Source organism: Agelaius tricolor, unplaced genomic scaffold, assembly GCF_023055355.1.
Source record: "Agelaius tricolor isolate 1412-34295 unplaced genomic scaffold, bAgeTri1.0.p SCAF_29, whole genome shotgun sequence".
In the NCBI taxonomy this organism is placed as follows: domain Eukaryota; kingdom Metazoa; phylum Chordata; class Aves; order Passeriformes; family Icteridae; genus Agelaius; species Agelaius tricolor.
In genome coordinates, this window is record NW_027269289.1 from 5,394,962 (window position 1) to 5,408,790 (window position 13,829).

Here is a 13,829-nt window from a genome sequence, read left to right on the forward strand (position 1 = left end):
CTCTCTGACCAGGCTGCCAGCATCCATAGGAGGCCTCTAATACTGAAAATGATCAGACATTTGTGGTCTGATTCAGCCAGGGTGCCAGGCAAGGCATCCCTGCAAACTGCCAAACAACAGGGGCTGTGACAATCCCTATTGCAGCTCTGGATATGCAGGATCTCCTGCCAAAAATAAAAAAAAAAGACAGGATCTTTCCAAAATAAGCAGGTTAAAAAGCATGATTTTCACTCTCCCTCCATTGTTCTCTCTGCTGCACTAAATTACAAATCCATGGAATTTGCAGGAATTTGTGCAAGTTGATGAAATCTTTTCCCTGGATATTAGTTGGATTATCAGTTTAGCCACTGAGGGTGAGGTATTCCCAAATTGTGGAAATGTAATAATGATTCAAAATGATCCAAATGCAGAAAAAAAAGAATCTGCATCAGGAGATCATTCCAGGTGAAAACATGTGAAATATTTGGGCTCTTCCAGTGGATGTGGAAATCACAGGATACATTGTTTGCACGTCATTTATTCATGCTTATCCAACCAAAAATTGCAATTAGATTTGACTGATTATTCAGTCACAATTGCAGCTATTCAGAGACTTGGCTCCAAGTGCCAGCCAGGGTAGCTTTGCAAGCTCATCCATCTTTTTTGTTGTTGTTGGTTTTCATCAGCAATAAAAAATATGTTAAAAAAAAAAACCCCAGAGACTTTAATGTGGTAACCTGACCAAGCTGTGGCTGCAATGCACCAATTGCCTTCCCCTAAAAAACCCCAATTTGGCCTGAATTTGGAGCAGCCTCAGGGGCAGAAGATTGTTGGAAGCCACCAATGCTTCTTTATTCTGGGTCAGTGGGGTTTTTTTGGATAAAAATCGCATTTTTGGTTGTGCTGGAGGGAAACACTGATCCCACTCTCACGTGGCTGCAGTGTCCTTGCACCCACCCAATGTCTGCCTTCCAAAATCACCTTTCTAAAGATAAAATTCCCTCCCTCTTCTAAAGGGAAGGGACGTTCCAGGTCAGGTGAAAGAGGTTCTGGACCCTTCTGTCTCCCTGCTCTGGAGCAGGGACAGACTCACAGCATCCCTGCAAGGCTGTGGGTGCCTGCCCAGCATGGGAACAGCCCAGGAATGCAGAACTTGCTGCATTTTGATGCATTTGAGCTCCAGGATAAGCCTGGGATTAAATGGGGAAGGACTAAACCAGTTGTGCATTTAAACTCTGGGACAAACCTGGGATTAAATGGGGAAGGACTAAACCAGGCCAAGCAGTGGTGGGAGGATTATCCAGGGAGGTGTCCCAGTGCTCCCAGAGTTTTGTGAGTTCCCAGTTTGGAGGTGACTGGAGGACACTCAATGGGGTTGTTCAGCAGTGGAGAGGATGAGGTTGTGCTTATTCCCCCTCCAGAAGCAGGAGAGGATCATGGAGCACCTGTGAGCTCTGAGGTTGGAAACGTCAACCAACCAACTAACCAATCAACCAACCAGCCAACCAACCAACCAACCAACCAATCAACCAACCAGCCAACCAACTAACCAACCAACCAATCAACCAACCAGCCAACCAGCCAACCAACCAACCAATCAACCAGCCAACCAACCAACCAACCAACCAACCAACCAACCAACCAGCCAACCAACCAACCAATCAATCAACCAACCAACCAACCAACCAACCAACCAATCAACCAACCAACCAACCAACCAACTAACCAACCAACCAACCAGCCAACCAATCAACCAGCCAACCAACCAACCAACCAACCAACCAATCAACCAACCAACCAACCAACCAACTAACCAACCAACCAACCAACCAACCAATCAACCAATCAACCAACCAACCAACCAATCAACCAACCAACCAACCAACCAACTAACCAACCAGCCAACCAGCCAACCAACCAACCAACCAACCAACCAATCAACCAACCAACCAACCAACCAACTAACCAACCAACCAGCCAACCAACCAATCAACCAATCAACCAGCCAACCAACCAATCAACCAACCAGCTTGGGGTCTTCCCCCAGAGCCCTCCTCACACCTCAGAAATGCAGTGAAAAAACAAACCCAGCCTTGAAATGGCCGAGGAAAGTTCTGTGTGGAGGCGGTGAGAGGGGCAGGAAACAGCTCAGAGCAGCTCTGTGAAAGGGTGAAGAACCACCAAATGTCAGCTTCCCCTCCAGAAACAGCCCTGCAAACTCAGGGTGAGACACGTCCCAGCTGAAAAGGCAAAGCACGCGCTGGGGTGTTGGAGTTTTCACTTAAAAATCAGGGATTTGCTTTTGAGCTTTGCTTTTTGGTGACATCAGAGCTTTGGGGTTCTGAAAAAGCCCAGACTGTGAGCTTTGGAAGCTGCTTTGCTTCTTCACGGCTTCAAAGTTTTGGTTTTTCTGCCAATGCCCAAACTGGACTCTGATGGCATCAAATTTTTAGTTTTCTATCAGTGCTCAAGCTGAGGTCTTTTGGCACCCAAACTTTGGTTTTTCTGACAATGCCCAGGGTGAGCTCCTTCACGACACCAAAGGTTTGGTTTTTCTGACAATGCCTTCATGGCTTCAAAGTTTTGGTTTTTCTGACAATGCCCAAACTAGGCTCCCATGGCATCAAAGTTTTAGTTTTCTATCAATGCCCAAGCTGAGCTCTTTTTGGCATCCAAACTTTGGTTTTTTGACAGGGTCAAAACTGGGCTCTTTCATGGCTTTAAAGTTTTGGTTTTCTGACAGTGCCCAGGCTGGGCTCCTTCACGGCTTCAAAGTTTTGGTTTTTCTGACAATGCCCAAGCTGAGCTCTTTTGGCATCCAAACTTTGTTTTTCTGACAATGCCCAGGCTGGGCTCTCACAGCATCTAAACTTTATTTTTCCTGACAATTCCCAAACTGGGCTCTCATGGCATCAAAGTTTTGGTTTTCTATCAATGCCCAAACTGGGCTCCTTCATGACACCAAACTTTGTTTTTTTTTCTGACAATGCCCAGGCTGTGGTCTCATGGCATCCAAATTTTATTTTTCCTGACAATTCCCACCCTGGCAGGTGCCAGAGCAGTCGCTCACCTGCTTTGGAAGCCGCCTCTGCAGCGAAGTCTGCAGCAAACTTCTTGAGCACCTCAGCACTCTCCTCCTTGACGAAGAGCCCGATGAAGTTGGAGGATGTGTAGAGCTCCAGGGGCAGGGGCGCAGGGAATTTGCATTTCCAGCGCATCACCGTGGCCTGCAGGGCTTCTGTGAGAGCGTCCACCTTGCTGTCCTCACACTGCCAAGCAAGCAGGACAGGGGAGGCTCAGGAAAGGAGAGGATGTGGGTGGGTGTCACTGGCCTACCTTTCCCCTCGTGCAGTGGGAAAAAGCACAGGGGCATGGAAAACAAACAAACAAAAAGCTCTGTTTAGAAATCCTGGGCCCCTCCCTTTTCCTCAAAGCAGGATCAGCTGTCCCCAAGTAACCTCCCCAAGCTCCCCCCACCCATTCTCACGCTGAGGATCACTGGAGAGGATGAGAATTCAGTCTTCTGCTGCTGCTCTTCTTCCCTGAAAACAACAGCTTAAAAAAACCAATTCCCTCCTCCAGCAGCCCTAAGGCATCAACAAAACCCCCCCAGCACCGCCCTAAGCCGGGATGAAATCCCCAGGCTGAGCCTGGCAAGGAACGGCTAAAGGAGGGAGGGGACAGGAGCTGTGCTTTACCATGAAGAACTGGCAGAGGGTGATGTGGGGGAAGATGTTGTGAGCTTTGTTCTTGCCACAGATCTGCTTGGACTGCTGCCAGAACTCGGAGAGCTTCTGCGCCAGGGGCCCGGTGGGGCGCAGGTAGAGCACGTACTCGCGGGGCAGGGAGTCGTCCAGGAACGGGTCACCCACGTGGGAGAAGAGCCTGGCAGGCAGAAAGAGCTCCTAAATCAATGGGTAACTGTTGGAACCCAGGGAATCCCTCTGGCTGCCATGGAGGGCTCGAGACCCTGCCCAGGGGGATCAGAGACCCTGGCACAGAGCCCCAGCCCCCTGTGCCTTTGATTGAGCCCTTGGAAAAAACAATTACCAACAATATGATTATATTATATTATATTATATTATATTATATTATATTACATATTATATATAATAATATATTCATAATAATAATATATACAACATATAATAATATTATAATATAATAATATATAATATATTGTTATATTATTACATTATTATTACTACATATAATATATTATATTATATTATATTATATTATATTATATCATACATCATATATCATATCATATTAATTATATTATATTAATTATATTATATTATATTAATATATTTATAATAATATATACAATATATAATAATATTATAATATAATAATATATAATATATTATATTATAATATTATAATATTATAATATTATAATATTATAATATTATAAGATTATAATATTATATTATATTATATTATATTATATTATATTATATTATATTATATTATATTATATATCCCAATATTATTATATGAATAATTACCAATCAAGAGATTTTAAGTAGAATGATAGTTTGTCACAGGGTGAAAAATAGATTTTTTTGGTTTTTTTTTTTTTTCAGGGTTCCAAGATGGAGGAATTTGGGTGTGCCTTGTCCTTTTTCCTTCTTCTCCTCGGCCTCCATCTTCTGCTGTGATGGTGGCACTTTGGGATTGGTTTAGAGTAGAAGCTCAGTGTCTAACACAGGTGATGGGTATTGGGAAGTTATGGTAAATATTGTACACATAGTATTTAGTATAAAAGATAACACCAGTGTGCCTTAACCCAACCTGCCAGGCAGACCTTGATGGGCCAAAGAATTTTATAGATAAGAAACAATAAACAACCTTGAGAATGAGAACAGAAGAATCCTGACTCCCCCTTCGAGTGCCAGGCTGGGCAAAAGGAGCTTGTAGATATCTCAGAGTCACTCTGAGCAGCAGAGATCCTGAGATAATCACAGATTTTCTTCTCCCAACACAACCAGCTCCCCCTGTGCTGCCATTCACTGTCCCCCCACGGGAAAATGTGGCTCTGGCGGGTCAGGCAGAGCTGCTCTGCCTCCCTTGCAGCCCATTAGCACTGCTCAGTAAGACACAAAATTGGGTTTTACTTTCAGGCTGGTGCTCTGCAGATCTAAGCCAGGTCAGTGCTTCTGCCTTTTGTGCCTGTCAGGGTGCAAAGCCCAGGGAGGGGAGCGCCAGGAATCGCCCACGTCTCTGAGCAGGCAGCCCTCAGCTGCAGAGGGGGGGTTCCTTCTCTCACCTATTCCCCTTCCCACCTGCTTGGGAATTTATTCCCCCCAGTGCCTCCTGTTCAGTGCAGCCAAAGGGATTTAACAGAGCCCGCTCTCCCTGCAGGGCCTTGCCTAATGATGGTCCCTCTAATAAAGCTCTCATTCCCAGATATTCAAGGGCTTTGGCCAAAACCCTGGGGACTAAAATGTGACAGGTAATTACAGAGGCTGCCTCGACCCTCTGCTGACTCAGTTACCTCTGCTTAGTCATTAAAATAAAAAAAAGAGCATTATTATAACACCTTTGCTGCAGATCACAAACCCTCTCAGCCCAGGCTCATTTCCAGCACTTAAACAGCGCCTCACTAACCCATAACAAGGGTGTTCTTATTTGCAGGTGCTTTTCACACAACACCCCTGTTTAAACATTCCACATGAAACCCTAAATTCACCATTTCTGCTACTTTTTAACATTTATTACTTCATACCAACCAGTCGCATGCTGCTTGAACACTCCTTCCTCCTGTCGACGCCAGCGCTTTTTGTCTGCAGAGAGAGCAAAATAAAAAGAGAATTTCAGTGCTGCTGGGTCCATTGCTGTGTGTTTGGACTCTTTTGGGATGCCCTTTTTGCCCTTTCCAATTCTCCAACCCTTGGGGCATTTTGTTTTTTTTGGATGTGCCACCTGTCAAATCCCCATAAACTGAAGGGCAAAGTCATGCAACCAGCACAAAATATGAATTATGGACCTCTGGGTTTTCCTACTTCCCCCCTTTTTCTTCCATGCACTGAAGCATGGAGGAACTGGGGTTTCTTTTAAGGGACTATGTTTTATTTATCTAAATATAAATCTATATATAAATCTAAATATAAATCTATAATAAATCTATCTGCATTGTAATAATATGCCATTCTGGGGACATGCAGTGCCTTTCCCACAAGCTCACTCACAAAAATGAAGCTCAGACAGAATTCTGTGCAGAACAATGCAGCCCTTCACTGACAACTGTACATCAAATTAGAAATGTTCCTAAAAATTAGCAATTAGTAGAGAAACACCAGCGTTTAATGGTCTCTTTGCCGGCAATTTCAGCATGAAACGCTAAAAATTTGGGTCTGAAAGTGCAGGAGTTGCAGTGAGGAGAAGAAAAACTCAACAGCCACGAGAGGGCACAAACAGAGATTTTTCAGTTTAGAGAAGTTCCCTGCAGTCCAAAGAGCTCTTGTGCTTCTTTCCCTTCAGGATACCTCCAAATCCCTTTTCCTTCCAGCTGGGAACACCCAGCTCTCCTGTTCAGTGAGTTTTCTGAGCAGATCAGCACAAACAACAGATTTAAACATGGAATTGTGTTTTCCAAGTGCTCGGCACCAGCAGGGAAAGGAGCTGTGGCTCAGCTCAGCTCTGTGGCACCAGGGACAGCCAAAGGGAGGGACCCACCCAGAACCCAAATGGAGCAGGAATGATGAGTGGAGAAAGCAGAAAATGACAGAAATTTTAGGGTGATGAGGCAGAGACAGAAGGATCCACCCAGAACCCAAACGGAGCAGGAATGACGAGCGGAGAAGGCAGAAAATGACAGAAATTTTAGGGTGATGAGGCACAGACAGAAGGATCCACCCAGAACCCAAACGGAGCAGGAATGACGAGTGGAGAAAGCAGAAAATGACAGAAATTTTAGGGTGATGAGGCAGAGACAGAAGGACCCACCCAGAACCCAAATGGAGCAGGAATTAAGAGTGGAGAAAGCAGAAAATGACAGAAATTTTAGGGTGATGAGGCACAGACAGAAGGATCCACCCAGAACCCAAATGGAGCAGGAATGACGAGTGGAGAAGGCAGAAAATGACAGAAATTTTAGGGTGAAGAGGCAGAGACAGGAGCTCAGATGGGGAAGGTGCAGAATTCCCCATGGAAAGGTGATTTCAGAGGGAGCAGATCCAGGCTGCAGCCCCTGGTTCTGGGGTCAGGGACCCTCCAGGGCTTGTGGCTGTGCTTGTACCACCCCTTCTGCTGCCTTTCCAAAGGCTCTGACAGCCCCGAGGACATTCCTGAACGTCACCCCCAGCCCCCAGGCATGTGCTGTTGACTCAGCTGTGCTCAGCCCTCCCCACCCCTTGAACACACACATCTTGGTTCCTTTGGAGGGTAAGAGGAAGGCAGAAAGATAACGCTGATAATGCTGATAATGATAAAAAACCAAAAAAACAAACAAAAAAAAATAATAAAGGGCTGTGTTGCAAATGCGTGATGATGAAAATACTTCCTCCCCAAGCTGCCCTGATCTGTCAGCAGTGCCTGGAGATCAGCAGGGCTGGGCCCAGCACCTGCCCTCTGGGAGGATGGATTTGGTGGGTTTGGGGTGGTGAACGCTGTGGGCTGGGGCTCCTGCCTTGCTGCCCTTGCTCTGCTCTGGAAAATGTTCTATGCAAAGCAGAAACTGCTTTGCTTTGGAAAGCAGCTCAGGCAAAGGAGCTGAAAGAGAAGGGGGAAACTCTCTAAAAGACTGGGGGGAACTCTCTAAAAGATAAGGGGAACTCTAAAAGAGAGGGGGGGAAATCTCTAAAAGATAAGGGGAAACTCTCTGAAAGATAAGGGGCATCTCTAAAAGATAAGGGAGGCCTCTCTGAAAGATAGGGGGGAACTCTCTAAAGGATAAGGGGGAGCTCTTTAAAAGACAGGGGAAACACTCTAAAAGATAAGGGGGAAGTCTCTAAAGGACAAGGGGAGACTTCTCTAAAAGAGAGAGGGGGACCTGTTTAAAAGATAAGGGAAAACTCTCTAAAAGATAGAGGGGATCTCTAAAAGATAGGGGGTAACTCTCTAAAAGATAAGGGGAGCTGTCTAAAAGATAAGGGGGGAGCTCTCTAAAAGACAGGGGAGAACTCTCAAAAAGATAAGGGGGAGCTCTCTGAAATATAAGGAGGACATCTCTGAAAGATAAGGGGGACTTGAGGGGGATTTCTCTAACAGATAAGGGCACCTCTCTGGGAGCAGTGCCTGGGGATTCTCCCTGCCCTGCTTCCACCATTTGTTGTGCTGCCCTTGCTCAGTTCCCTCCCCTCCTGTCTGGGTTGTTTCTGCTCTCTGAACCAGAGCTGTGACCCTGCAGAGCTGAGCCCTGAAGGGTGGCAGTGAGCCCTGCCCTCCCAGAGCAGCTGTGGCCCTGCAACGAGCACTTTATGGCATTTCCCGTGCCCAGATCCCAGCCCAGGGCTCTGCAGGCGCTGGGCACAGCCCAGGCTCCACCACCACCACCCTCAGGGACCCTTTTCCTTCATGACCTGGTGATTCCCTGGAACGAACCACTCAGGGGAGCTCTGCTGGGATTAACCGGGGTTAAAACAAAGGGAGGCACAGAACACGAGGCTGGAGCCACTCCTTTGTCCACCTGTGGTTTCCAGAGCTGCCTCCATCATCCACAGGGACAACCAACTCCCTCTCCAATTTAATTTTCAGTGTGAGAAGGAAATGCTGCATAAAGCAAACAAAACCAGAGGGTATTTTTATCCCAGGACATGCAACTGAGAGATTTCTTTGGGTTTTTGAGCTTTTTTTTGTTTTGTTTTTTTCTTCCCCTTGTATTGTATTTTTATTTTCATATTCCCTTATATTGTATTTTTATTTCCCTTGTATTTTTAAATTTATCGCAAGGAATGATGCTGATGATTGATAAAAGTCTCTGAAAATCCCACCCTGGAGAGGACCCATCCTCCAGCTCCCAGGTCCAAATCAGCTTTTTAGGAGCTGAGTTCCTCAAAACTGGTCCCAGCCATGCAAAAGTGGCCTGGTTTTCACAACTGCTGAGTGCAGTGGGAGCTGGAAAACACATCCTGCTCCTGAGAAAATCAGGTCACTTAATTAGGTGACAAATTATGGCTTAGGTGCTCACATTTCCTCATGCTGGGCAGCAAGTGTTGGCTGGAGCATTGTAAAAAAAAAAATAAAATAATTGTGACTCAGATGAACCAGAAAAGAGGAAAAAGTGAGAAAATGACTTATTTTTCAGAATTTACTGGATGGTATCACTGAGTAACCATTTCTGGTGATGCAAAATGGGTTCAGGAGCTTCGTGCAGCATCGCTGGTCCCCTGGGGCACCCAGTTCCTCCAGCTCTTGGCTTCTGAGATGAAGTGCAGGGAAATCACTTAAAAGCACCCAGCAACATGGAATAATCATTTTGAACAGAGGTTCTGTGCAGTTGCAGCTCTGGAGAATTTGGGGAAGGGGAAAGGAATCCCTCCTCTGGGGAAGGGGAAAGAAAATCCTAACAGCAATGAGTTCCAAATGCACAGCAGGTATTTTATTCAGCAGGGAAGAATGAATGGGTTTGATTCTTCCACTTGAGGTGGAAGACACCTCAAGTGTGTTGAAGAATTAAATGGGTTTGACTCTTCCACCTCAAAGCCCTCCCCATGACACTCCTCAGTGTCAAGGCCCAAGGAAAACCTTTCCCCCCTCAATCCTTGGTTAAACAGGGGGGAAATATGGCCAGGAAACATCCCAGCTAAAGAGCTGACCCCAAAATATTCCGGGAGAATTAGGATGAAGTGCAGGGAAATCACTTAAAAGCACCCAGCAACATGGAATAATAATTTTGAACAGACAGCAAGGCAGAGGTTCTGTGCAACTGCAGATCTGGAAAATTTGGGGAAAGGGAAAGAAAATCACCAGGAAGAATTAAATGGGTTTGACTCTTCCACCTCAAAGCCCTCCCATGACACTCCTGAGTCTCAAGGGCCAAGGAAAACCTTTCCCCCCTCAATCCTTGGATAAACAGGGGGAAATATCGCCAGGAAACATCCCAGCTAAAGAGCTGACCCCAACATATCCCAAAATATTGGTGCTGCTGCCCTGGCCCCCACACTGATGGGTAAATGGTGCCCATTTTAACCCCAATTTTAGGCAGAGCACAGAGCTCTGGGGGCTGCAGGGCTTCACTCCTCACTGCTGAGGGATTTTTGGCTTCCTGACACTTCCGGCTGGGGAAAAAATAAAAGGGGAATGTGAATTGAGCTCGGAAATATTCATCAATAAACATAAAATATAATGGCCAAATCCCATTTGCTTCAGAGGAAATGACTGTAATGGGGAATGAGGCTTTGGCCATAATGGGAACCTTCAGCCTCAGAAGCACCTCACAAAAATCCTCCCTCTGCTGGAAGCTCAGCCTTCTGCTTCTAGGCCAGTTTAAAAAGTGCTGGGCTTTATCTAAGCCCAGCTTAAAGAAATGAGGGTGAACAGACAGTGGGGAAGCCACTGCAAGCAGCAAGAGCAAGGCATGGGGGGAAATATAATACAGATCAAAAAATACATTATATTATATTATATTATATTATATTATATTATATTATATTACATCATATCATATCATATCATATCATATCATATTTATTATATTATATTTATTATATTATATTAATAATATAATATATTATATTTATAATAGGATATATATTTTATATATTTACATATAAAAGATATATTTATATTTATATAATATATATTATAATAATATTATATATTATATATTATATTATTGCAATGTAATAATATACATTATATATTATATAATATATAATATATTATTACAATGTAATACTATACATTATAAATATTATAATAATATAATACATGGAGTTAAAATATAATTCAGATAAAAAATACATCACTGAAAAACTGTGCAAACTTCAGGGGGTTGATGCCCCAGCAGAGATTTCCCACTGGCTCTCCTTTAATTTCTCCTTTAATTGTGCCACCAGCAGATCTCTGCCTGCGAGGGGGACCTGGTTTTATCTGGAATTTCTGCTCCCAGAGGCTGAAGGAAAGTCCAGCAGCAGCTTCTGCCTCAGCCCCAGCTGCACAGGCACTGAGGGGTTTGGGATTGAGCCCTGCAGGGACGGAGGAAAGAGAGGGAATGGCCAACCCTGCCCCTTCCTCCCACCCCTCAAAGCCCCACAAACTCCTTCCCCCTCAAAAACCCCTCTGAGCATGAATTCCCCACATGAGTCTTCAGCCCATCGAATATTCTGCTGCGTAAATAAAGAATTTTTAAAAACAATACAATGGAAACACTTCTCTTTCCTCATCAGGTCCCACTCACAGGCCTGCCTGAGGGGGTAAAATAGGAATTACAGCCCATAATTTATGCCAGATCAGTTTGAGAGAAGGATGCTGTCAAACAGAGTGTTTTTCCTCAGGAATACAAAATAAGCACCTTCGTTTTTGCTTGTTTGTGCCTGTAAAACATATTTATATAAACATATATTCAACTAGCTCTATGGATCTATTTAAAGCTTGGCTTCTTCCATCTCTGTTGGTTTTTGGTAAAAGAATAGAAAGCAAAATGTTGGCTGGCTCCAGGGAAAGGGAAAAAATAGGAATTTTCTGGCTGCAGCTGCAGTTTGGAGCAGATCTGTCAGTGCAGGTACAGGTCAGGAGCCCAATATTTAAATTTCTTATAAATATTTAAATTTCTCCTTGCCTTATGTGTCAAAGTCATGGGGTGGGAGGTCCTGAATTCAAACTCTGCTCTATAATGTACACGCTCTAGTGATAAAAATGGTGATAGTTTAGTGACAAAAATTCTCCACAAACAGGAAAATTCCCAGTCATTTTTGTGTGTTTTTTCCCAAATTGCCCATCAAGTGACCTTTACAGATCCCTGAATTTTTGCAGTTTTCACCAATTGTTTATTAACAATCCAACAAGGGGAATGAGTCTGTTTTAGGCTTTCACTAAAAACCTGCACATTGAGGAATGGTTTTGCAAGGAAAATTGCATTTAATAACTTGGTTATGTGAAGTAGGGGGAAAAAAAAAACCACCCAAATTCCTGGGTGCCACGAATTTCTTAATTATTCCGCACACAAAAACGGCCACAGTGAGGTGTTCCTAAATGTGCCCTGCTCCTCTGAATCCTCAACACGCACAATTCACTCAGCCACCCCCCCAAAAAAAAGAAAAAATAAAAAATCATATGATGCTGCTTCTGTTCTTATTTGGGTGACCTTGCTGCTATAAATAGGGCCAGGACAGGAAGACATCACCAGGGATCCAGTTCCTGTTTGGGCCAGGGGGTTGGGGATGTTCCCTTTCTGCATCTGTGAAGGAAAAAAGCAGCAAAACCCCCGTGGTGTTTTTGTGAGGAGAAGGGCTCTGATATGAGAGCGTGGCAGGGTAATTCATTTCTCTCCCTTCACAGAGCTTTAAGCAAAAGAGAATCGAATAAGGGCAAAAAGTCTGTGATTTCCATTCATCTTCAAAACCCAGTCAGTGCAGCTGCAGCACAGTTTAACCTTTCCAGGAGGTCTGATCACCTTCAAACGTTAAAACGTGGCAAAAGACAGATTTTACTTGCAAAAAATTGCACTTAAAATTTCAATAACTTCTTAAATTCTCAGTTTTCCTGCCTGGTGGCAGAGAGAGAGAGATCCCTGCTCACGCTGAATTCACTGGGTTTAATTGCAGCCACGGCCCCTCCCAGAGCAGCAGCTGCTTTTGCACCCCAAGATCCCCTTGGGGAACGCGCTGTTCCCAGCCTCTGGGGTCAGCAGGGGCCAGCAGCAGATCCCAGCTGTGGAAAACACCCAGGTCCTGCCTGGAATGCAGCAAATTCCAGAGGGGAAGCTCCTGGGAACAGTGGGGACTGTGAGCTCTCCGTGCTGCATCCCGCAGGTCACGGCAACGCTTGTGGAAGGGGCCTGGAAATTCCCTTTTTCCCTCTTCCCAAGGGCTGCCCAGCTCTGGAACAGCAAGCTCTGCTAGCAGGGAAGAGAGGGAAAAGGGAAATATATATAATAATGTGTGGTTTTATCTCCACAGTTTCAAATATTCCTTGTATTCAGAGGACAAGCAAACTGCAGCCTGGCCACAGCAGGAGGAGGAGGAGGACGAAATGATGACTTTTATGTGCAAAGGAGAATGAAATGATGATTTTTATCCAAAGGAGGATGAAATGATGATTTTTATCCAAAGGAGGATGAAATGATGATTTTCATGTGCAAAGGAGGGTGAAGTGATGATTTTTATGTGCAAAGAATGAAGGCCTGGGCATGTGTCTGTTGCTGGAATTTCCCAAGGGCTGGAAATTCCCTTTTTCCCTCTTCCCAAGGGCTGCCTGCTCATCCCCAGCTCTGGAACAGCAAGCTCTGCCAGCAGAAAAGAGAGGGAAAAGGGAAATATATATAAGAATGTGTGTTTGTATCTCCACAGTCTCAAATATTCCTTGTTTTCAGAGGACAAGCAAACTGCAGCCTGGCCACAGCAGGAGGAGGAGGAGGACGAAATGACGATTTTTATGTGCAAAGGAGGATGAAATTATGATTTTTATGTGCAAAGGAGAATGAAATGATGATTTTTATCCAAAGGAGGATGAAATGATGATTTTCATGTGCAAAGGAGGGTGAAGTGATGATTTTTATGTGCAAAGAATGAAGGCCTGGGCATGTGTCTGTTGCTGGAATTTCCCAAGGGCTGGAAATTCCCTTTTTCCCTCTTCCCAAGGCTGCCTGCTCATCCCCAGCTCTGGAACAGCAAGCTCTGCCAGCAGAAAAGAGAGGGAAAAGGGAAATATATATAAGAATGTGTGTTTGTATCTCCACAGTT

The 13,829-nt window shown here is 44.7% G+C and overlaps 1 protein-coding gene across 2 annotated transcripts in view; it reads right to left on the reverse strand.

Moving 5' to 3' along the window:
* UBASH3B (ubiquitin associated and SH3 domain containing B) overlaps positions 1-13,829 on the reverse strand; it is an 83,111-nt gene that overhangs the window by 21,563 nt on the left and 47,719 nt on the right. The window contains exons 2-4 of one of the 2 annotated variants that reach the window (XM_071449771.1): positions 5,718-5,771; positions 3,678-3,864; positions 3,050-3,248 (exon numbers count right to left, since the gene is read on the reverse strand). In XM_071449771.1, the coding sequence (XP_071305872.1) occupies positions 3,050-3,248; positions 3,678-3,864; positions 5,718-5,771 (440 nt within the window). Of the gene's footprint in view, positions 1-3,049; positions 3,249-3,677; positions 3,865-5,713; positions 5,772-13,829 lie in introns of both variants that reach the window. The other variant, XM_071449772.1, reaches the window with a different exon arrangement.